At 42.2% G+C, this 25524-nt stretch overlaps 1 protein-coding gene across 2 annotated transcripts; it reads left to right on the top strand.

The window, feature by feature from the left end:
- The first annotated feature begins 820 nt into the window (after positions 1–820).
- On the top strand, positions 821–25524 carry TNFSF11 (TNF superfamily member 11). 2 transcript variants are annotated; one of them, XM_075087546.1, is made up of 5 exons: positions 821–1169; positions 8795–8962; positions 15609–15654; positions 15737–15835; positions 23136–25524. In XM_075087546.1, exons 1-5 carry the CDS (start codon positions 945–947, stop codon positions 23555–23557), a joined length of 960 nt encoding a protein of 319 aa, XP_074943647.1. In that variant the 5' UTR covers positions 821–944; the 3' UTR covers positions 23558–25524. The 2 variants fall into 2 exon arrangements, with proteins under 2 accessions (XP_074943647.1, XP_074943655.1); XM_075087554.1 differs by lacking the exon at positions 821–1169 and adding an exon at positions 3147–3203.

Raw genomic sequence — 25524 nt, 5'->3', positions numbered from 1 at the left:
CTTTACCCCAGTCCTTTGAAAGGACTCTGAACTGTGTTGCCTGTTTTGGACAGCGCAAGTCAACGCTGTTTGTGCTTATTTTAGCCTGGCCTGAGTGAGGAGTGAGTTAAGACAGGGAGGGGCTCACAGAATCACGGAATGGCAGGGGTTGGAAGGGACTTCTGGAGATCACCTTGTCCAGCTCCCCTGCTTGAGCAGGGACACCCAGAGCAGGGGGCACAGGAATGCTTCCAGGCAGGTTTTCAATATCTCCAGGGAAGGAGACATTGGCAAGGGTTGGCAAACCTTTGGTCCCCTGAGGACCTGGACCCACAAAAGGGGCCAGGGGATGACCAAGGGCTCACCCGGGGTGTGCACTGGTTCCTGGTACGAGGGGATTTTTGGGGAAAAGGCCCCTCCAGACACTACCACGGGCTAAGAGAGGCCTCGGCTGCCGGGTGCACCACAAACCTGAGCGGGGACACGGGTGAGGAGGCGACCCGGGGACGGCGGCCCGGCCGAGGCAGGGCTGACTGTACTTCGTTCAGTCATGGTGGAGGGGAGGCGGAAAGTTTCGCTCCGCGAGGAGGAGCAGCACTGACCGCGATCGCTGGGCGACCGGCCCAGCAGTGGAGGGAGGCCGGGGCTCCGGGGGCAGGGGCGGGCCGGGACGGGCCCGACCCGACCCGACCCACCTCTCCCTCCCTCCCGCCGCGGGCCGGCGGGGGCAGGTCCCTGCTCGGGGAGGGGAGGCGAGGAGGGGGCGGTGGTGATGTGTGTGGCAGCGGCAGCGGCGGGGAGGAGGGGGGCAGAGGCACGCCGCCTGGGGCTGATTGGCCGCCCAGTTTATAAGAAGTGCCCGGCCGGGGCGGTGGGGTTGTTTGCCGAGGCTGGGGAGCTCAGGCGAGCCGCCGGCCGCCTGTGGAGCCGTTCGAGGGGAGCGGTGCGCAGCTGCCCGCGGCGCGATGCGGCGCGCCAGCCGAGACTACACCAAGTACTTGCGCGGCTCGGAGGAGCTGGGCAGCGGCGCCGCCCACGAGAGCGCCCCGCCGCCGGCGGCGCCGCCGCAGCCGCTGCCGGCCCACCCGCACCCGCCGCCCGCCTCCCGCTCCCTCCTCGCCGCCCTCGCCCTCCTGGGGCTCGGGCAGGTGGTCTGCAGCGTCGCCCTCTTCCTCTACTTCCGAGCTCAGGTAAGCGGCGCCCCTGCCGGCGCCCGGAGACGGCGGCGGGGTGAGGAGGGTGAAGGGGTCGGCGTGGCCCCTTCCCGCCTTTGGCGCCGGCAGCCGCCCTGTGAGGGAGCGGCAGGGCAGGGCGGGAGCGGCCGCCGCGCACCCCCACCCCTTTCGGAAGGGGCGATGGTGCTCGCGTCGGTGGGATTGAGGAGAATAATTTAATAAAAAGGACCGAGAACAACTTCATCAGGCTCTGAAGCTGGCCCAGCTTTGAGAGGGGGTCAGGCCGGAGGGCTCCCGGGACCTTGCCCGGCCTGCGCCACTCCGGAGTGGCTGGAGCTGCTGAGCCCGAGGTGTTCTGGGTGGTGCCGTGGCCTGACGGTGCGTGTTGAGGTGCACGGTTTCTCAGCCAGGTCGGATGCGAGGGGTCCCCGACTCGGGAAGCAGCTTAAAGATCCTTCACCTGAAGCCTTGTGGGGTTTTGGTTTTTAACGGTCAGCTTTCAGTTACTCATGGAGAGTGGTTTGATGCGGCTGATGTCTTTGGGCGCCATAAATGTGTCACCAGCCGGAGAAATGTGTTTAGGTAAAAAAAAACAAACCAAAACAAAGCCACCACACAACACCACTTGGGATCGTTTGTCCTTCAGGCTGCGCAGGGGCACCGCGGAGCGGGGTCTGCGTTATGCCGGCGGTGCGGGCTGTTGCTCAGGGGCTGGTTTCTGAGAGAGAGCCACCGCTCGCCCGCCAGGCCGCACGCCTGCCAGGGATGCTTCTGAAGAGGCAGTGGTGAACGCAGCAAGGAGCAGAGGGGAGGTATCGCTGTGGGGGAGATGAGGTGATGAGCAGTTAGGCTTTCAGAGAGAAGAGGAGCCAGCTTCTTGGAAACGGCTTGGCTGGCTGGATTCGCTTGCCGCTGTGTCTCTTAATCCATGTAGCTGAGCCGTCTCAGAGGAAGTGGGGGGCTGCCGGCTGGTTGCTTCTCTCAGGGCTAGTGTTAAGCTTTCTGCTCGGCTTCTTTGTCAGATGCTAGTTCTGTTAATACAGGTCTCGCTGCCTTCATGGAAGTGGTGCTTTGTTGTGTGTACTTTTCATTTGAAGTCAGTGGGGAGTGGAAACCTGTTTCTTTCGGTTTACTTTCTAGGTAGATGTGCTTGATCTTCATGTAGCAGGCTGCATTTCTTACCAAAGTGCACTCCGAAACCAGATGTTGGACAAACGTATACCCACCTAAACAGATGAATGACTATCAAATATACAGTAATGCTGCTGATCACTTATCGTGCAGACCAATTCACATTTTCTTACTGACAATGGCTTTGTGTTTGCCATTTTTACAAAAATAAAATGGAACAGAAATACAATCTTAGTTAATCGTATCGCGTACATTTCAGAAGAGTGACATTTTATTTCTGGGGCTCATTGTAAAGTAGCTTAAAGCTACTTGTTTGCTTGACAGTGAAATAAATTAATGCCTCCTTCAGCTGTGGCAGAGAAGTGTTTTCCACTCTGGATCTGCATGAACTTGAAAAGACATGTTTGTCAAAACATGGCTCATAGAAATGCACAGCTATACATTGATTAGTAGGCTAGACAGTCATTGCAGTCAAAACAACTCATCCAAGTATACTTTTTGAAAATGCTATTTTTCCGTTATCTTTGTGTCCTGTCCCTTCCCGTCCCAACCCCCGCCTTATTAAGGACTGTTTCTGGTAGCTTCATGTGGGTGCTTCACACATGCCTAACAAACGGTAAAAAGAGCTTTCTTACCATAATGACTATTTTTCTTCTGCTTCCTTGATTTAAAAAAATTACATAGTCCGAGTGTAATTATGCATTCGGCAGCTTAATTCTCTTGCTAGTTTCTTGTTCCTGTAGATTTGGAATAATGCTGTTGGATGGAGTCCTTTGCGAACTTGAACTTCTGAAACATCTAAAAGAGACGATGTAGCTAGATGTAGACTTGACTGAAGTAATTGCCTGAAAAAATTCTGATGGAGAAAATGTCTTCTTTGCCATCACTGACAAATAGAATAATAAGTGTACTTTTGAAGTAAGTACATAATTCACAAAAATAAGACACAGTAATCCATATTTGTTCACCAATTTCCTATTGTGAAATAAGAGAGATGGAAAAAAATATAGTAGGACCTGCAGAAGTTAAGTCTTATTTAACTGTCTTGCAGATTGTTTTGTTTATATGGGACAAGATCCAACCTCTTTCTTTTGAAAAGATTGCTGTCAAATTTAGTTGTATTAAGCTATCTCAATCTGTACTTTTCAGTACAAATTTCCACTATCTAAATTTGTACTTTAATAACAGAATTTAAGTACTGTGATGTATTTTGTTAAAATAATGAGAAGTTAACAGTACAAGTTGTGTCAAAAGAATTGGTTGGTGAATTAACTGCATGTGAGTTAGCAAGATTTGACTCTGTAGGCTAATATTAAGAAATCATATGTTTTACAACCACTTTTAAAGTCTACCTAAGAGGCTGAGTAAACTCTGACTCAGTTTTACCATACACATTTTGTCTGTATTTGCATAATACTGGGCTAGATCATGACACAATATGAGCTGAGACAATAGTTGAGGTTTTGGTTTTTCCTTGGTTTCGTTTATTTTGTGGCTTGAGCATTTGGAATTTCACAAGACGCATAACTAAGACTGACACTAGATTTTCACGGGTAAACACATGTTTGTGGCCAAGAAGTAATGCAGCGCAATGCAAATGAGACAATGAGCTGGTATATCTAAAAAGAAGGAAAAAGCTAGGAACTGAATTTTCCCAGTATTCTGGTATGAGTGTTCTGAAATATAAAAACATTAAGATGTTCTGGCGTTTTTTTGGACCATCTTGTGCAATGTACTGAATCCAGGAAATTAAACACTAAAATGTATCGGTCTTAAGTGTTTATTTTGCTTCTACTTCATGAGGAATATTTGCTTATGATCAATGAAAATGCCATGAAAATTTAGTTAGATGCTTGGAGTAGCTGGAGATTGTCACATAATAGACTCACGCACAGCGCAAGGTGAGAGCGCGAAGGGTTTTATTTAACTTTCACTGGTAAATGCTAAAGTATAGTCTCCAAAAGCTTTTCTTTTAAACTTTTCTTTCTAGCTCATTTCCTTAATGAACTTAAATGATAAAAGAGTAGGAATTTGGTCTAACAGTGAGTGAACTGGAGGGCAGTGGAACAAGCTGGAAGTGCTCAAATCCAGCTGTGGGGGCTGGATGTCGAATTCCTATAGTTTAACCTGGAACTCCAAGCTTATCTGTTTTTCCCATTTAAAAAAAGTCTGTATAGATGTTAAGTATTCCACCACACTGAAGAATTCACACATGGATAAATGGGGACCCGGAAGAGAGATTTTTATTATCATTCCACGCATCTGTGGTACTCTGACTTTAATGAAAATATGTCTTTAAAAGATCACTTTTCACACTTCATCTAAAGCTTTGTAAGCATGATAGAGCAGTGGCTAACATCAGCTTGCTGGGGGGGCATTCACACTTTTTGGAAGCCTGGAAGAAGCCCTTCTTGGTAGGTGAGAAAGATCGTGGAGTGCAAAGTGGTATTTGATGATCTGGAAGTTGGCTTAAGTTTGAAAGTTAGCACAAGTATAAATGATAAACATTTGTTATAAGGAGGAAGTACAGAATATGATACTGTAACATTGCATAATTGAGACATTTAATAGGTGAAGTTGGCTGGAATGTATCTTTTGAAATCAAAATGAATCTTTTTAACACAAGAAAATTGGTTCTTAATTCTGAAAATTCATCTGGTCTCACCCACAATGCCAGAGTTCATTTTGGCTGCCCTGATTTAGGTGAAAGGAGTCCAGAGATGTGACTAAATGATTAGAGATGCTGAAAATCAAGGGGCACCATAAGATTTGATCTGACTCCAAGCTCAGACACAATGGATGTATACACAACAGTAACGTAGGAGAAATAAGCTAGATGCCTCTCTATGTAAATAGTTTAATTTCGCTAGGGCATTTAGCTTACTTAACATGTTATAAAGCTTTCTCTGATATTTTTGGTTGCATTTTGATTTTTCTTCTAGGTATTTAATATTTAGGACTTCATGCTGAAGGTCTCTGTTTATTCAGAGGCTCACCTTCTGTGCCTTGTAAGTTAGCAAGCTGATTCCTGTAGATCATTCTGGTATTTCATCTGGCTTTTTAGAAGTTGTTCTTGAAACACTCGAACTTGAAAGTTTTTCTGTGTGTTTTGGTCTCAGTGCTTGGTAATATTGGTTTTACGGCCGTGGCAGTTCAGTACCTGCTCTTTACAAACACGTAAGATGCAGGATTTCTGAGAATGCCTTTTCAGACAAGCGAGCTAATTTCCACAGTTAAATACGGTGAAGAGTAGGATTCTTCGAAAAAGGTAAGGGCAATCGGGTAGGTTAGCCAGTCCCTAGATCAGAGTTTCCCCTTGTCAAACGCTAAACCTCTAGGGACTTGCAGTTTGTCAGGATGGGCTGCACAGGTTGAAGTCGCTGAAGCTACTGGTTAGTGTTTCCATTAAGTCTTCAATCTTCTAACTGTAGGTGCAGAGATGCTGGTGTTCTGTTTTAAGCCTTCAGCAGATAAACTATAATCCCCATAAGTGCTTCTGTACAATCTGCTGTTACTGTTTCAGCACAGTGTTGTGTGACACATTTAACTGGTTGCTGATGGGTAATAGGTGTAAGTCTATGCTACGCGTAATTTGTCATGCTGGACACTCAGACTTTTACAAATTTCATGATCTTTTTTTTTTGTGTTGTAAAACCTAATTTTCTTGTCTACTTTTCAGAAGCTGTGTTTAAATAAATCCAAAACTGGGGTAATAGTCTCTCACTAGGAGAGTTAATGATAAAAATTCATATCTATGGGCAGTTATTTGCTGTGGCTTTCTATCTTCTATCCCATGGTGTGTGTGGAGGGGGGAAGAGACATCCAGATCCTGCTGAAGACCCTAATTCCCTCAGGTCTCTAACAATGCCAGCATAAGAGGCTACATCTGGAATAATGGGTCTTGTTTTGGGTCCCTCAGTACCAGAGGTGTATCAACAAACTGGAGACAGTCCAGCAGAAGTTCACTGTGATGGGTAGGGACTGTAGTGTATCAGAAATGGAGAACTGGAGTATTTGAACCTAAAGGGTGGGCTAAGGTGGCAGAAGCTAATCACCATTTTTAGCTACCTAAAGATGGAGCCAGGCCCTTCAGAAGTGCTCAGCAAAAACAAGAGGCACAGTCATAAATTGCAGCAAGAACTGTAGCTGGACATCAAAACTAGTGCTTTTGCACAATAAAAGTGGTTAAATTGTAGAACAGTTTGTCCAGAGAGGTTGAAAGCCTCCATCCATGGAAATTCTACAGAGCTTGCCTTGACAAGGCCTTGACCAACCTGACCTAAGTTACAAGTTGGCCCTGCTTCAAGCAGGGGGCTGGACTAGAGACCCGCAGAGGTACCTTCCAACCCAGGTCATTCTGTATTAACTGCCTTTTAGCAGTTGTTGATAAACATTTTGCATTTCGTTTTTTTTCTTTCAGTTTACAGTTGATTTTTCTGAGTTCTGGATGCTAGTGGAGCATGCTGGGAGAGACACTTTTTGGGTGCAGCTTTAGTCGTTAAAGCTAGTGCTGCCTTCCTGCTCTTTCATTCATATGCCTGTCTCTATACTGGCTCTGATGCTTGTCTGATACCTGAAGTGAGTTGCTTTCAGGATGTTAATCTTCCAGGAAATTAGATCAGCAAAAATTCCATACAGGTTATTGATTTAAAAGAGGAGATTGAGAACCAAGAATGAACTTCTGTGATGAAGAAGGTGAGAGTGAAGTGATGTTGGTTTAGGTCAGCTTGAACAGTTAATGGGGCAGCGCTGCACTAGCTGCCTTCAGAAGTCATTAGCATAGTTTTTAGTGCTTAACTCATAGAGCTGTAATGGCTATACACAGATTTTCTTTTGGATTCAGCTGTGAGAGGCCACACCAGGAAGATGTTACTGCCTCCAAGCCATTCTATAGCTCATCTCTACCCCTCTGCTCAAAAGTTGTGGCATCTTCTGATCTTCAGAAGATGTGGCATCTTCTGATTTTCTGACCTGTTTCATTCCAAATCTGCAGGGAAAACTGAGACAGCTAAACCAGGTCACAGAGATGATGTTGGTCTGAAAGAATCAGGCAAACAGCTTTCACCTGGAGACATTAGCAGAAGGATGGTGATAGATGAGGCAGCATTTGGTGTTGCCATCTGTGCAACAAATGTTTCTCTGCAGTGTGTGCCTGTTGGATGGCTGCCTGGCTGGCATAGACTTAAATTCACCTTTAATCTTAACCTTATGCTTTTAAGCTCACTCGGTCCTTTTTTGGGGTTAGGGAGTCGAATTCATGTTTGTGTGAACAAATGATATAACATGTTTGATTCACTCTTAACTTTTGTATTCTGCAAAACTTCCTTTTGATTATTTGTTTTGTTCAGTGCTGTGTTAAAGGAAACTGTATGCTGCTTCAGGTGCTATCCATAATGTCTTGGCATTCCCTCACGTGGTTACAAATAATGTATTACCTTTTGTAATTGTCAGGTAAAAGTGTTCCTTCCGCCTTATGCAGAAAGAGAGAAGTAAATGTTGCTTATTAGACCAGCTGATGCAGTTAGAGAACTTAGACAAGGTTTTGAGTGCACAAATCCTTCTTCAAGCCTGAAGTAAAAGCGAAATAAATACCGGTTGAGAACAACTGCTGAGAGTCTTAGATCACCATCTCTGAAAGACAGTGGTTAATATCCCTCGAGTGTAAAATATATGGAGTGTGGGGAGAGAGGGTGAAGTGCCTTAAATAATGTTTATGCAATTAAAATCTGCCAAGGCACACTGCTAATCCTTGGAGTATCCTTCCAATTTATCTGATAGAATTCAGGAGAACTCTAGATTTACAGTTTAGAAGTATAATTGATTTAATCACAGAGACTGATTGCTAAAAATATCTTGCAGATATTCTAGATTTACCAGTCTTTGTCCCATGAAACAGAGGTATTTTGTGGTAGAGTTTTATAATCTTTTGGTCGTTCTGAATTTGTGCTGCCTTACTTGTTGACTGTTTCACGCAGCAATATCTCTTGCCCACAAAATGATTTCAGTGATAACTGGCTTCTGTTCTTGTGTTTCTGCTCTTGAAAATGATGTACTAGATGTTATACATACTTCCCCCATGTTCCTCTACTTGGCATTTGTGTGTTGTCTTGCAAACTATAGTGTTTACAGATAGGAGGGCTGTGCATGTTGCCTGCTAAAATAATTTTGATACTGCACTAGGTGGTAAAAAATGGAATTCAGGATTATTGATTTTACTGTAAGAGTGGGATTTATCTTTAACTTTTGAAAGTCAGATACCCAGTCTGAGCTAATGAATTATGCAGCTTCAGAAGATGATTCATTCTTCTATCTCTCACACTTTTTGGGTGAAATAAAACTCCACGTGGGGAACTTTTCTCTCTTAATTGTTTACAATGAAAATGTAGGTAATAAACTTAGCTAGGTGCCAAACTTCTAGACAGTTGAAGGTTCTCCCAGACTTGAATGCTCTTAATGTCTCTTGGACAGAAAAAACTTAAACTATGGTTGTGCTTATATATTTGTTTCAGATGGACCCTACTAGAATTTCAAAAGAACATGCACACTGTGTCAGAACACTTCTTGGACATCAAGAAAATACAGATTTGCATGATACATCCTTTGAAAATCAAGATGCGAAGTTAATGCCAGAATCATGTAGAAGCATGAAACAGGCTCTCCAAAGAACTGTGCAGAAGGTAAGTGGTGGACAGACTGTGTGTTCCTTTGTTTCCTGCTCCTGTTGAACTTAAAATAGTTTTTCTAATGTCTGTATTTGGAGGTAAGTTCTAGAAAGTATTTTCTGGTATTTGAACAATAATTGAAGCTGCATCCAAGATCATATTGTTTTTGCCCATGGACCGGTTAGTGGTTAACCAATTCTGTATTCAAACACATTTTTTTAAAGAAGGGAAGACTTGAAGTTGCACTGAGAAAACTATGATTGCAGTTAGTTGATTGGCCATTCTGACATTGGGATGGGCCTGAATGGTAGCCATTTATCCTAATAGTTGTATAGGTTTGCCAACACTTTGGATGTTCATAAGAAGGGACAGTTCCACATTGTTTTTCAAAGCAATCTTCCTGACTCTGACAAGATTCTCCCAAGTCAACATCAACAAGCAAAATATTGCCTGAAAGACAGAGGAGGTAACATTTTCTGGTTTCCTACTTTTTCTGCAACCCAAAATGAGGGATAGTATCTGCTTTTTGGTTTTTTGCTCATGTTGCCAGTTCTCTGTTCCGGGCAGATCATTCCCACACTGGCAGAAGAGCTACTTTGCCATAGCGCGATAATTGGGCAGTCTTTGCCTAGCAGTTGAGAATGACAGCTTGTTCCCAAACACAAATACCAAAAGTAGCCACCTAAAGAAGTCAGCCCTAATAAAGAAGCCTAGGCAAGCTGGATATATGTAACAATCACCTCTTAGTGCAGTTACTGCCTTTGATCTCTTTGCGTGTTCATGATAGTTATGGGCTATTTAAAAGCTGAGTGTCTGCTACGGTATTTGGGTTTCCTGGCTTACCAGGTCCATTTCTACTTCTTCACATCTGCATATGACTGTCAGCTTTTCATAAAGGATGCTACATGAGATTTGAGCTGAACTCACGTATGCTTTACAGAGTGAATTGTACTTGAGTTAATTATATGGTGCTTTAATTCTGCTAATGCTTGCTTTTAATGGAGTACCCTGAGTTTACAGATCTTTTTGTGAACAAAACTTAAAAAAACTTAGCAGTACATGGCTTGTCCTATTTGCTAGCCACCTCCTTGAAAATCTTAAGGGAAAAAAAGGTTAACTCTGTAGGATTAGTTCTATCCTCCAGCATCTTAGACTGTCTCACACTATACCTACTTGTGTTCTGTGTGCTGGTACTAGACTGCTCATTCATGCAGCTCCCATGCCAGAGTAAGGAGCCTGTTACAGTAAGTGAATGGGAAGCCCTGTATTCTGGTCATTCACTGCTGGTTACTCAACAAAGGCATTGGCTTTAGTTGAGGCTGCATATCCTGCCATTCTGGATGGAGGTTAAATGCTGCAATGCCCGTGGCCAAGATAAGTAGTGAGTAGGGATAACTTTTTGGCTGATGATCATTAGTTTGAGAACAATAAAATTTCCCTTGCCAAAGTAATCAGACTCTGAATTCCCTTTGAATGCAATAGAATGTATTAAGCAGCTGGGTCAGTGTTCTGGATACTTTGTCATCATATATTGATGATGCAGAGAAAAATAGGAAAACGCCTGGGGCTACATTTGCATCTTTTCGGTATATCAGAGGAGTGAAAGAAACAGTGTTAAGGCAAAATTATACTTTATCACATTCTGTAAGCTCTGCCTTTCATTGCTCTGCTACAATGAAGGGCAGAGATGCAGCTGAATCTTTCTTCTATTTGTGCTAGTCCTTTGTGTGGGGAATGCAGCTAATGTGACTTGAAAAAGGTTTCCCATGGTCTGCTTCCTTCACTTTCCTGAAGAATGTAGCCTCTGTGTGTCTTAAGAACCAGTACCCTTATTTGAATTGGCAGTGTGCTAAGTGACTGAAATGGAACACTTCAAAATACCGTTTAAGTTTTGTGATTTTTTTGATATTTAGTTATTCATAATTCAAGCTGTTCAGGAAATGAAAATAGACAACGTGCTTTTGCTCAGGTTTATGGTCTGGTTACAGCTTTTTAGCTTACTGCACTGCTTCTCATCTCTCTTTGCACACCTGTAGACCTAGTGCTTAAATCTAAAGCAGGGATTGATGGTAAAAATGAAAGTGCTCTTATGAAAACCAGTGTAGTAGGGCTGCAAGGTCTGGTATAGAAACATTTGTCTCCTGAAAAAATAGTAATTAAAGATATTTTTAAAATAAAAATCTAGTGGTGAATGCCTTAACATATTCCGGGATAAAAATACTGCTTAGGGAGCAGCTTACTCAGTAGAAAGCATGTTTTTAATATTGCATATGAACTTTCAAGCAGGCCGATAATATACTTTCCTAGCCTCTTTGCTGAATTCTTTTTTGCATATAACCCTAAAAACCTTTTGGCAGTCCAGATGCACTAACCACAGTTCTTATGAAGTCTGTTATGAGCCTGAAGTAGAAAGGACTACAAACATATCTTGGGTCAATTCATAAGTAACTTTTCTTGGCAATACTCGCAGCTTCTAGTAGCTTGGGGAGTTCAGGCGTAAGCTAGACTCCCACATCGCAACAGAGTACTTTGCTAGACCTCCAGGGCAGCACTTGTAAAGAGATCTGTATACTTAGCAGACATTTAAAGTGCACATAGTTATGGACAAAGTGAAGGTTTCACAAGTGATTGCTGTAAGCTGTTAAAATTTCAGTTTCTATCCTACAACCTTACATGCTTTTTTCTGCAGGCAGTAGACTACTCATTTGGATAGAGGTTGTAGTGCTGATCTCTATCTTCTGATGAATATTGGTTCATGTACTTTCTATTTCACTTCCTTCCTGATTAGCATTCTTCAAATTGCTGAATTTCCGGCAAGATAATCAGGTGCTTCTTCCTGGTATTAGCTGGACTTAAAGCCCTAAGGTAGTAAAGAAACAGCTGCATAAAGAAGCTTTAAGATCACAGCTGAAGCAATACATGAATGTCCAGAGGGGTAGTCTTTGGATTGGTCTCAAAAGGCTACTTATAGCTGCTCAGAGTAGATAATGAGATATTGTAAAAGCCAAAGGAGAGGAAAAACCATTCACAAATGTTACGTGTTGAAATGTAGCCTTGTCTCTTCGTCCTCAACGTTGGACATAACTTGAAGAGTAAGAGTTGTTTTTGTTTTGAAGATGCTGAAATGCTGAAGGTTAAACCCTGCAGCCTGCTGTGGATGAGGAAAAAGCAGTTCCCAACATTCGAGGCACTTTAAAGCATGATTTTAGCTTTTAAAATGTGAAAGTTTTCTAGCTTCCCAATGGCCTTTTAAATTTGTTGGGTGAAAGAAGATACACTTTTCATTTCTGTGACTGGCTGCTTCTCTGTTGTTTAAACAGTGACTATATGAAGGAGGCTGGAATGTGGGAAGCAGGCCAGCAGAGTTGACTTGGTGGGCAGTGAGCAAATGACGCAAAGGTGTACAAGTGCAGCTTATTGTAAGGCTAAGAGTGGTGTGATTTTTTTTGTGTATAGTGTTTCTAAAAATAACTCAACAGCTTGGAGCGCACATGGTTCTGTGGGTGGCAGTCTTAAAAGAAGTCACTGGTAATATTTTGTCAGCAGTTCTCATGCCATTCTTAGTGACAGGTTCTGTTGAGCTGTTTCTGCTTTCTTAATGGTAGTGAATATTGTGATTAGGTATGAGATGCTGAAAGACATTCAGGTGCTAAAGAATGCAGCTGATACTTTAAAGATTTGGAAAATCCTAGCTCTTAATTCCTTGCACTAAGGATACCAGGGGATTTTTATAATGCCACTAAGAGGCCATCTTAGACATCAGTATATATTCAGACATCCACTGAAAAATGTGGTCCTTGAGTCCTTCAGGGTCAGAAGCAAACATGCTAAAATGCTTTTCTAAGGTAGGCTGTGTATCAGCACCTTGGAACTGTAGAAACATGACGTGAAAAATCAAGACGTGTTGAACTACTTATTCTTCAGGAGGAAAGCCACAGCTCTATCTGTTATCTAGAGACTAGTCTATGTATTTCAGTTTCCTTTTGGAAGCCTGGGCAACAGAACAGAAAGGAATATCAAAATTTTGTGGGGCTGTTCAGAATTAAGCAAAGCAGTTGACACTAGTCCAGTGTTTGGAGAACTTGGCTGATGGAGGATATCTGTTTTCTGGCCACAGGCTAGCCACTCCTAATCCGATGAAAAGCACACAAAAGAGTCAATGAACATGAGCCACTCCAGCTCTTCTCACTGCATTAGTGTTGGGCTTGTGCTTATAATCTTCCCTTTTATTGTAATGCCACTTGCATAACAGTAACATAGCTTCAGGAGGAGTACAGGAGAGTGTTCCTGTCAGAGACAGATGCTCCTAGGATACAGGGAAGTAGGCTCAAGACCATTGGGACAAGGAGAATTGTGGACCCAAGACTTCCTGGGTAGCTGTTCAGCTTACCAAGTTGTGATGTTGCAGATGAACAGCACCACCAACAGTTAGAAAGTAGCTCAGACTGCATTTGATGAGGACCACAGCGTGTCCGCATGGCAGATGAGCTGAGTCAGACTGCTAGATCTCAGAAGGTGAGGTATGCAGCTGCTCAAGCTAGAGCATCTTTGGAAACGTGCAGAAGCAGAACTCTATACTCCTAGGAAAAATGTAGGTTAAGAGGAGGGTACCAACTGGCCAGTTCAGGGACTCCAAGGGCTGTGCAGTTACCAACCATGGGGGTTTTTTTTGAGTACCAGTTTAGATAATAGGAGATTAAAATGTACATAGCCCTTTTTGGATCTGCCCAGTAGGCTGTCCAGGCAAGGACATCATCACATCCCCCAGAAGGAAAGGATGCAAAAGCAGACTCCACATCTGAGAAATTTCCATTAAGAAAGCAAGAAAACGAAGGAGTCTCCTCTTTCTAAGGAAAGGGTTGGGAGTAGGTGTGGTGCAGTAATCTGAGCGTGGTCCATGTCCCAGTCTCTTCTACCTTAAGTCCTGCTCTCTTCAGAGGCTTTTGCTACTTTTTGCAGTATCTAGTACTTGCAATTTTTTGTTGTCTTCCTACTTCTGATGAAGTTGAAGAGCTCAAGTGTGGCTAGAGGCTGATGCTGGTGAGCAGCTCCTAGAATTGAGCTTTGTTTTCATGCTCCTAGAACTGACATTGAAGTAGGAAGATCAGAGAGGGGAAGTGAATGTAAATGGGGGAGGTGGACATGAGTTTTGCTTCTTTTGAAGTTGTTTCTTCTGCTTTTCTCGTTTCTACAGCAGAAAGCATCTTAATGATTCTTATCTACAAAATCAGCATATCTCTGCTGAAGTATTATGCTTTGATAGTCAAACTACAACTTCCATTACTGCTGTGGCTTTTCATTTTGGTTTAACATTTAAACACCTACTGAAAGGGGAAAGTGAGAGTAATAAATGTACCAGCTAAGGCATTAAAATTTCACTGTGGCTGCAAAATTGCATAGAAGCAGGACTTTAGGTGCTTTCAAAGTAGGATTTCAAATTCTAAAACACTGCAGTGATTGAAATCACAGTGGAACATTGCTTATCTGGCCAAATCTGAGGCGTATTGCGTATACGTGGTATTGAATCAGATGAACAGCAATATGTGTGACATAAAGACAAAACAAAGGACCACGCTTAGGTTTTGCAGATGAGATATGATTTGCTATCTTCAGCAACATGTTTCCTTTTACTAAACATCATCTTGATGGATCCATGGTATGAGGTATTCTGAATAGCAAGTAGAATATTACCCCTCTTTTTCAGAAAACAGAGGTGAGGACTCATGGGGAAACAGGGGACAGAACTGAGGACTGAATTTAATATTACCAAGATTCAGTCCAGGCTTGTAACAAGAACAGGCTGCTTAGATTTTTAAAAACTGCTGTTTGTATGTTTTCTCAAGAGGAAAACAGGTGTGGATTATTAAAAGCAAGACTTTTTGTGGTGCCTGATGTCTGTTACTTGTGCTGTTCTTGGTTTTGGGTAACATGGTTTTCATTCATGTTAAAATTCATCTGCAGTTTTGAAGAAGGCATACTTCCAAACTCTGGCACCCAGTCCATTTGTCCCAGTACAGATACAGAAGATGCTTAATCCTTTGGTTCTTGCATACCTTGTTGGAAGTGAGCTTTCACTGTAAAGCTTTGCAGTCTTACAACCTTCCCTGTTAGTGGTCAAGTGTGAGAGGTGGAGGTTTTAATTTACCACATAATTTACCTCATCACAAATGAAATTCAGAGCTTAGCTTTCCTTAGTTGTGTGATTACACATTAGTCCGTATGTAGAACTGCCTCTTCCATTACCTTTCGACCCCAAGTAATTAAGTCAGTTCATAAACTACATTGTTTTATGTGATGCATTCTTAGCAGTTGTTGTTTCATTATACTTAGAGAAATATTCCAAGTCCAATAAGCAAGAAAGGTTGTAAATTTCCTGTCACTGCTACTTCAATAAATAGTGCAGTGATCACACACACCACCATTCCTATCCACCTTTTTCAGATGTATTGGACAGAGGAAGTAATTTGATTGTGGCAGCTAAACTGTGCGTTCATATTATACATTATGTAAATATGAGAATATGTATCACAGGCATCTGAATATACTGTAGGTATAACAACCCCCACATGTACGTACACACAGTGTGTTGTACAAACTACCTGCGATACACAATATTATAAAACCAAGACAACATCAAAGCAATGGCTCTTTCTCATTTTAGGAAGTCCAGCGTGTCATGGGAAGAGCACCACCAAGACCAGAAAAAGGTAGGTGCTGGTTTATGAATAAGAAGTATTTTAGTTCTACTAAACTTGTCTTTCTAAGGTGATGCAATTCTTTTGTCTCTAGCTGCAATGGAGGCCTTGGGAATGGATCTGTACAAGAGAAGCAAACCTGAGAAGCAGCCTTTTGCCCATCTCATTATTGATGATAAGAATATTCCATCTGGTAAGTTCAGTTTTAAGTGAATACTTCCAATGCTACTATAAATGTATTAAACATTGAAGTATATGAAAATAGTTCAGCAATACCAGCAACAGACTGGGATTTCAGAAATGGCTTTTGATAATGAGAATAAATTGGATGTGTTAAAGGATTTCAGAGGCAGCAGGGGTAGTGTTAACAGGAGGATAGGTCCCTTTTTGCCTCGGATATCTTACATCAGTCTGTTTTATGTACTGAATGGCCTCTACTTCAAATGACCAGTTTTCATGATCAAGCTCTGAGGGCTTGGCCTGCCTCTTTGTGCTGTTTTCAGGTGAGGAATGAAGATATGCATTGAATGCTCTTCTCTGAAGTTTCTTATTTTCTTTGGCTAGTAGGGCCTATCTGGAGTTCTTCACTCACACTGGACATCAGCTATCGTTATATATACACACAGATGTGTGCATACATACACGCAGGTTATACCAGCAAAAAGATTGGCCAGAATCCAGATCTTGCGGGTTGGGAAGATGTTTCCTTTCCATTAAGTCTAAGATTTTTTTTTCTTTGGCCTGTTGTCAGATGAAGAAATGTGGTGTTTTCTGTTGTAAAAATTCAAGAATGTCCTCTCTACCTGTTCAACCCTTTAAAGCCAAACTCCTTTTGTGTGGTCTCCTTTTGGGTCTCTACTGGGTGACACAGCATTTGTCTTCAGGATTAATCTGGAAGCAGAGAATCTTACAGGAATACACAACACACATGCATGTTGGGCCCCCATCAGTGTAAGAACTTGCCATAAAGGAAGTACATCTTTCATTTTGAGGTGTTGAAAACCTAGAACTGCAGTCCAAATGACATTATTGTAACTTGCCTGGTAGTTCCCTGCCCTCTGCGGGTACATTGCACTCTCGTAGCATAGGGCTGAATTTATAGCAAGTGTTTCCTTTTGCTAATGGCATGTTGAAAAGGTTTTGTTGTGTTCCATTCATTATTATATTGCATGTATGTTTCTGAGCTATTGAGAAGGGGGAAAAAATGTTCCTGTGGTTTTTATCTGCCCCTATGGTACGAGGAGAGCACTTTTTTATCTTGCCAGTGCTCTTATTCTCTACCCACAAGTATCTTTAGATGACTTTGGAAACATTCTTGCTAGTACAATATGAGGGAACAAGACGTGAATCTGCCTTGGAACACTCTCCAGAGGAAAAGATTCATTCCTGCAATTTTAATATGTCTCAGTACTGTTTCCTTTTTTGCCCTGGGCACTGTCAGCTGAGATTTTTTTGCTCTGTATTCTCAGCACAACAGTTGTCATTGGTGTGGTAGAAGTAAACCAGAGTTTATTCTGAAGCTATCATACAGAGGGTCTCAAGATAGGAGCGGGCATTGCTCACCACTGTCGTCGTCTTCTGACGATGTATACATTCTGCAGTGCTGAACTACTTGTTAATTAACTGTGTGCATTGCTTTTGTATTTTATATAACCAAACCAAAGGGGAATGATGTGTTGAGACTTGAAACCTGAGATTTCAGGAGTCTGCATAGTAATACCTTGATCTTGCTCTATTTAAAGACAAAGCACTTCTCTACCCATGGGCTTAATTTCTTGCCTGGAGGGAGAGAGTTCTTTCTTACTTCAAGTGCATTGGCATTGCCAAGAGCCACAACTTTATGAGCAGAGAGCTTAAGCAGCTTGTCAGACGGCAGTCAGAACTTCTACAAGCTTTCTTATTAGATCAGATGCCTCCTGACAAGCTTCTGTTTCAGTCAGATTTTGGCTTTTGACATTGGTCAGTAGCAGAAGATGCAGTATCAGTAAACCTGTCTTAGCTTTTTGTCTTTGGAAGGATTCGGTTAATTTGCTAAGCATAGAGACAGATCACGTATATCTACAGAAGTGGAGTGTGTCAGTGTCACATTTTGTGAAATCCACCTTTTCCTGTGGGGAATTTATTTACTGTCTACCTGGATGTTGCTGTTAACTGTATTTTTGTCAGGGCTAGCTGCTGGTAATTTTTACTGCTGTGCGTCACTGGATTAACCATGTAAGGAGTGATGTAGCACATCTGTGTGTAATGGCAAGGAGGCATTGCTCTTGCTCTCAACTTTTTTCTTAATAGCCCAGGCTGCAGGAACTCTCAGAAATACAGTGCCTGTGACAACAAGCTGCTTTGTTACCCCTTGGAGCAGATCAACTCCCTCCTGAAATGGCACATATGGCTTCTGCCTGTTTTTGGAAGAGCATTGTCAGGATGTTAATCATGAGCACAGCTTCTGCGGCCCTTGTGGGCATTGCAGCAGTGAGGGGCTGCATCCTTATGGGGAGCTGAAACCCTGAACCTACTGCTTGTGAGGCATTTTAGTATCATGCTCACTGGTATGAGGCAGTACCCACTTGGCTGGGTGGCAGAGAGGTTAATGAGAGGCATAAAGGATGAAGACTTTGCCTGAGGGTCATGAGGAGATTTTCCTCTCCCTTCCTGGTTGCTCTGACTACAAATGGCAACTTCTGTTTTCTTCCCCTGATTCCTTACCCTACATGTCTGAAATCCTTTTAAAAGGTTTTATGCCATCCCTGAGTCTGGACAGATCTGTTCTTAGTATTTTAAGGTTCTCTACTGTCATCACTCTGATGCAAAATAAACAATGTCAGAAAAAAAAAAACCAGTCTTCATCACTGTCAATCAGGATTTTAAGTAGTTTGCCACTGAACACCCTTCATGAAGGGGCACTGAGCAGTGTCTGTGAGGGAATGTTTTCGTTTTACCTGGTTCATGATAATATCAAGCCCCAAATGGACTTTTGCAGCTGGGGGGAGTGTGAGGGAGGGGGCAAAATAACCCTTCCCCAGGTCTTGGTGTCCCCACCCATCATTTGGGTGCAGAAGCCATAGTGGTTTGGCTTGCTGTGTGTATTTTTTAGGTTTGCTGCCTTAGGTTAAAGATGGACGCTTGCTGGTTGCTTTTAACCAGAGCACGCTATAAATGCTACACAGGTTTTAAATCAAAACAGTGAATTTTGGTTTATACATTGATTACAGAAATTAGTCACAGTTAAAGGAGAAAATCATAGACAGAAATAAATGTAAATGTTAAATATATAATTTGGGATGTGAATTGATACCTTTAGCTGTCTAAGGAAACACTAGTATTCTGAGCTATTTATAGCTAAAGGTTCGGCTTAGCTGCCCTTTGCCCCCAGAACAGTGTTTCAGAGCAAATAGTGCTTTGGTCATTCTCTCAGGCGTTATTTATACCTGAAAACTACCAGGATGCAAACAAATCATCAAGACAGGGCTACTTTCTCCTCTGTTCCCCTCCCATCATCTTTCTTCTTACAAATTAATTTTATGGAAAATCATTTCTATTAGTCTTAGTTCATGGTCACAAATAGCTAAGACATTGTTTTCTTTTGTCTTCAGTTACCAGAAAAAATGTGTATTATATTGACTTTTTAAAAATTATTTTTACATGCCTGGAAGGTTATCTTATTATCTCTCTGACCTCTTCCTTCTCTGTCAACATGACCTACCTTGTGATATTTTTTTTCATCGCTCCACAGTAAATTTTATCACAGAAGATACTGTATTGCAGCATTTCTGAATGTCCCATGTCTTGGGTTATGTTTCAGAGTTTCCGATATATGGAGAGCTGATTAGGCATTTGTATGCTCCATTTTTCTCCTCTGCCTATGTTTTGGGGGTACTGATGGTTTTAGTGTCTTCAAATTTGGATGTATTTCTACCACAAGTGCTGAGAGCCTGGCCTGCTTGCTCCTTCCATTAAAGGTTGCATATAAGAGCTCCTACCTATGCATCTTTACGCTGTGCTGCTGGCTGTGACATGCCTTTCTGGAGCTCTGAATTGTGTCAAAATGCCCCATCTGCCTCAGCTGGTACAATCATAGCTTTGCAATTTTGGTTGGAAGGGACTTCCAGAAGTTACCTGGGCTAATCCCCTGCTCAAAACAGATAGGGTTATCTTCCATCATCTCTTGGCCTCTTCCCTCCACCTGACTGGATGAATGATGCATATTCCCCTCAACACCAAAGCAGCATGAATAAACTTCACCCACAGATGCTCTGAGCATCTCAATTACAAGTGACTGTGGCACCTGTTTTCTCTCTTTCCCCTTCATCAGCAGAGAATAATGCATTCCCACTAAAGATTTCTTCAAAATTAATACTTCATTAAGACTGACAACTAAAATATTTACTTGCCAGGTAAATAAAATCTGCCTAGCAACTACCCAGCGTGCCACAAGTCAGTCACAGCATGACAACTTGCCTTTCTATTCCATAATATGCATACGTTCCCATCCCAGATCTGTGGTATGCCTCTCCTCCAATCCAAGCAGTGATTTCTTGCCTATCCTCCTCATCTTGAAGGTAGCCCAACCCCCTTGGGGCGGTATTTCTGGCAGACTTAACACTGTGCACAAGAACTTCTACAACTTCCTTGGCTATGCCCAGTGCTTCAGGGGTGTACTCTGGTACACCTGTCTCAGCATCTCTTGCAGGTGAATAATTCCAGGCTAAAAGACTCAAGGTCTTAGTGTTGCTTCCAATTAATTGGCTGTTTTCAGAAGTTTTTTTGAGGCACTACACAAGACAGCTTCTCTGTACGATTTTGCTTGTATAGTTCCTACCTGGCTGCACTGGTGCCATAGGGGAGTGACTGTTTGTGATCTGCCTTTGACGGCCTCTGCTTTGCTCAAGTCTTTGTGGAAGAATGCCAGAAGCCTTTTGTTCTGGTCTACTATTAGAGTATTCCTCTCATGTGCAGAAGCTGCTTGCGCTTGGTGGTTAGGGAAGACTCATAGCTCTCAAATTCCCCTGTCCCTACTTCCCCTCATCCCTTTCTGCACAAACAAATCCAGGAGGTATATTCTTAACTAATGAAATATACCTGGAGCTTTTCCCCAGCATGCTTATGAACACTGGTGGTTCTAGGGTGTGCCTTGGTACATGCTTGGAGGAGAGGGGCCCTGCTGTGTGCCATGGAAATTTTGGTGGGAATAGATTGTTTTGATTTGATCTTGGGAGAATAATGTAGTGAATATTCCAAGCAGGCATTTAGATGGACTGGGAGCCTAAGGTGTAAGGTCTTCTGGTGCCGGTGTGGACTCACTGCTGTGGGTGCCTCAGAGGGAGCAAATGGAGTTGGTCTTGTGTGCTGAAAATTGCTAGTGGTTAGGAGGATGAGCTGGCCAACTCTCATCTGCTGTGTTATGCCCTGTGTATTACACTGAATAAATGGTAGAGCATTAGTGGCTTGTGTGTATCAGGAAGGGTCAGGACCTGTGTGGCTTTCTTAGGGCAGTGCTGTTTCCTCTGTGGGCGTGCCCATGGGCCTTGGCTGGATCTTCTCCCGCTTCTGCCCATTCCTCTGGTTTTGCAGGCAGAAGCTGTGAGATGGCAGGTGGATGCTATAATGGGATGGTGGTGAAACTGGAGAGGTGGAAGGGAGTGTGGGATGTGTGCTGCAAGGCATACTTCTCAAATGAAAACGCTGTGATAAACCCCTATGTAATACACCTGCTGCAGTAGCAATACTTGTCTGGGCTGGTGTTGCGGGCTGCTTCTTAACACTGTGTCACCAAAACCTGAAGTGTCAAATGTGACCAGGTTTGCAAGAAAGACTCAAATGCTGTGTCTCAGTGCCTGTCCGACCTCCCACCAGGCCACATCTTAGCACAGCCTCAGTAGTAGAACCACAGAATATCTCAAGTTGGAAAGGACCCATAAGGATCAATAAGTCCAATTCCCTGCTCCTTGCAGGACTACCTAGAACTGAACCATATGACTAAGAGTATTGTCCAGATGCTCCTTGAACTCTGACAGCCTTGGTCCCACGACCACTTTCCTGGGCAGCCTGTTCCAGTGACCGACAACGCTCTCAGTGAAGAACCTTTTCCTAATGGCCAAAGGACCATTTCCTAATGGCCAGGATCTACATGAAATAACATCTGAGATTTGACTAGCTTGAAACCTCTAAGATGATAGCACCCGGGAGGTGCCTTTCGGGCCAGAGTTCCTGGGGGACATTTGTACCTGTATATGTAAAGTTAGCTTTCAGTGACAGTGCTGAGCTGACAAACTAAAGAAAACATCTCCAGTCTGTCAGCTCCTTTTCATTCTCTTCACAGAGCACTCAGTCACCTCAACAGATAAGGGACAGCTTCCTGTTTACTAGGCCGCCATCATGCAGGCAGAACTGAAAAGGCTTATGTGTACCTGTTAGAAGGAATTCAGTAATGCTTGTTTACATATATTAATTCTATTAATCTGTCCTTTTTGATAGACAGACTTGGTAACTCTCACACATGTGCTTTGATTTCCACATGCATGATGTTCTATGGAGAGAGAGAGAAAAAAAAATATCACAAATATTTTCCTTCCTGATTTGTGGAGCTCTGGTGTAAGACAACTTGAAGGGGACTATTCTCGTCCAAGCATGGAATATCTGCTCTTTGTTTCTAGTTTGGAACTTCAGATACTTTAAAATAAATATAATTAAGAAAAGAAATGAAAAAAAAGAGCAAGGCATCCAGAATCACATCTGTCTTCCTAAAGCTCTTTTTCCAAGACCTTCTACTAGATATTAGATGAAGAATCTGAGTTCACCTTCCCAATAGTTATAATTGCCCAGCTATATGTATGTGCACAATTATCAAAGAATTAGGATTGTGCTGTGTCACTATCCTAGATATCTAGGATATGACTCAACCAGATTGTGGAGCCTTATTCTGGTATATGCAAGCGCTGGGTTAAGTCTAAATACTGTTTTTGCATAAAAACGTTTGTTACATCTTAAATACTTGCAGTGCTAGCTAAAGTCTAGGCAACTTATTGTGTAGTACTAAAGATGCACAATTTTAATGTTTTTTATTTTGTATTGTTATTCCTTGCAAACATTTACAGGTTAAAGGCTGTTAACGAGACTTGTTGTTTTCTTATCAGTAACTTTTCAAATTCCTCTCACGTATTTGTTAGTTGACTAGAGTTTTAGGTGGAATGCAGTTTCTATACAGAGCTTGTTGCATGATGGCGTAGCATAATCAACTATTGGCCAAGTAAATGTTTTATACCATGGTCCAGCAGCTGTTCTGGTGGGAGGGCAGACAGTTTGAAATAGCAAGCCAAATATGGCAGTACACGATGAAAAAAGGAAATTTCCTAGGAATTTCTCTCATAATTGTCTACTATTCACTTTAGCCTATATAACTGTAGTTGCTGTTGATTCTGAAAACCTGGGGAATGCTTTCTAAATGTCGTTTTGTTAAATGTTTATAAAGAATTATTTTTCTTCTCCCCTCTCTTCAGGAACTCGGAAAGTGAACCTCACATCCTGGCATCACAACAAAGGCCAGGCAAACTTATCGAATATGACATTCAGTGACGGAAAGCTGATAGTTAATCAAGATGGATTTTACTACCTTTATGCCAACATTTGTTTTAGACATCATGAAACTTCAGGAAACCTGACTAAAAGAGGGCTTCAGTTGATGGTATATATGACTAAGACAAACCTTAAAATAAGGCGCTCTGATGTGTTGATGAAGGGAGGAAGCACCAAATACTGGTCAGGGAATTCAGAATTTCATTTTTATTCTGTCAATATCGGAGGTTTTTTTAAATTGAAATCTGGTGAAATGATAAGTATCCAGGTATCAAACCCATTGCTACTGGATTCGTCGCAAGAAGCGACTTATTTTGGGGCGTTTAAAGTAAGGGATTTAGACTGAATCTTTCTTTAGTGTCCTGAAAATTGTTTGGGGTTTTAGTGGTCCAGAAACAACTTGAAGGCAGAACTGAAAATCTTTTGCAACCCAATTGCATCTGTATAAGCCATGTATCTCTAAAGACACGTTTTTGCCCAGTGCTGACTCCAGTGGGAGTCCCACAAATGCACAGAAGGGCAAAATTACATAGTTCTCCTGATTCAGTCTTATAGCAGTTTTGCTTCGTGTGTCTCCACTGGCTTCAGTAAGGTCATTATGACTTTTACATCAGTGTAGTTGAAATCAGAGCAATTAATATTATTGAACTTCTCTTTCCAAGTTCTGCCCTGACTTTTTAACCTGTGCTACTCCTTACTAGTTTTGGCGCAAACGTAAGTCAGGACAGAACTTGGCTCCCAACTTGCATTTAGGGCTCAATTTTGCTTGGGGTTGAGTGTTTTGACCCTGAGACAGCAAAGATTGTGAAAGTATGACTAATCCCATTGCATTTGATGTGGCTTTTCACATGCTTAGTTAAGCCTGTTCTTGCTTTGCTGGATTAGTGTTGGAGAGCTTAGGCCATAGAAGAAATGAGTTGCAGAACACCTAAACGGTTCAATTTAGGTTTTTAACCTGCTTAAAAGGGCGATTCCAGGAAGAAGGGAGTTCATCTGGCCTTGCAGTTCCAAAAGGTCAATTACAGGTCATTTTTATTATCGTTGCACAGTTAATTGCAAATATAGACTGCCAAAATCGGTGTGCCTTTAAAGTATTACATTGTGCCAGAACCTGCAAAGACTTTTTTTTAGACAAAAAGTATGTATTTTTATATTCTGTGATATCTAAAGTTATATTTCAGGTGTAATGTTTTGTGTAAAAAAAAAAATAATGTAAATTATATTGTCCTATAGTATTTGATACAAAATATTTAAAATCTCTTGCTGTTTGTATATTTAATGTTTTAAACTGTTCTTAATGTACAGACATGTTAAACTGGTGCACTTTTTAATCCCAATGGGAAAAATCGCAGCTAAAAGAGGTTGTTTGCAATTAGCAAATGTAATATATATTGTTCTTTTTAACTTAATAGATTTCTGTTAAACTTGTCAGTATTATTGGGAGGGGAGGAATCACACCAATGTCACGAATAATTACACCAGAATGCTGGTCACTGGGTGCCTTTCAAACCTGGAGGGTAATTGGCGTTATAAAGCTGGCATTACCTAAAAAGTAAATACATTTTTTTTAAAAAAATGAATGCATAATACACCACAGAAATGTATTAGGGGTATTTATAATTACTGAACAGGCATATTTTCCCCACAACGAAACCTGCAAGTTGTAAATTCTGCAATTGAGTAACAACTTTTTTAGCTTAGTTTCCTGAAAAAGTGAAGCTTATGTCGTTGCATCGCCTGTCCTTGTCTCCCCTTTTAGCTTTTAAAACTCTGCACCCTTCTGCCAGATTTGGCAGGTGAATGGCAGCGTTAAGAGATATTCTTACAGGTTTTATGAGAACAGACAGCCGAGAACAACTCAGCTGTTACATGTTATTTGTCAGTGGCTGGCCACTGTTCATATTAGCCAACAAAATAATACAGGGAGGCGCCTAGCTAGCTGCAACATGGGTTGTCGCTTGCGTAGTTGCTTGGCCAAAAGAGGGGAGTGGATGGAACCCGAGGGTGGGGGCGGAATCCGACATAGGAGGGAGCTGCAAATAGGATGGGTGATGTTTAGAGTACATCTGGGCAGGGATGAGGGAGGATTTAGGGGTGTCTGGGTGCTGTAAGGATGGTGAGGGGAAAACCTGCTCTACTGCGTTGAAGGAATCATAGAAGGCAAAAGACTCAAATCTGTAGGAATTGAGGCTTCGTACAAATCCTCAGGCTTTTTTTTATATAAGGAACTGAGTTGAATTAAAGCAATTATACTGTATAATAAACATTTCTTCCTATTGTTAATATTGGTTTCTTACAAAATATATTTCTAGA

The sequence above is a fragment of the Phalacrocorax aristotelis genome, chromosome 1 (genome assembly GCF_949628215.1).
Source record: "Phalacrocorax aristotelis chromosome 1, bGulAri2.1, whole genome shotgun sequence".
Taxonomy (NCBI): domain Eukaryota; kingdom Metazoa; phylum Chordata; class Aves; order Suliformes; family Phalacrocoracidae; genus Phalacrocorax; species Phalacrocorax aristotelis.
The sequence above is the reverse complement of the archived record's forward strand: the minus strand, read 5'-3'. Positions and strand labels throughout refer to the sequence as shown.

What these genes read in the sequence shown, in the direction of transcription:
- TNFSF11 (XM_075087546.1), top strand. Translation starts at nt 945, where the DNA reads ATGCGGCGCGCCAGCCGAGACTACACCAAGTACTTGCGCGGCTCGGAG. An exon ending in ACCACCAAGACCAGAAAAAG is followed by an intron (nt 15,655 to 15,736) that starts GTAGGTGCTGGT and finishes TTTTGTCTCTAG; the next exon opens with CTGCAATGGAGGCCTTGGGA. An exon ending in TGATAAGAATATTCCATCTG is followed by an intron (nt 15,836 to 23,135) that starts GTAAGTTCAGTT and finishes CCCTCTCTTCAG; the next exon opens with GAACTCGGAAAGTGAACCTC.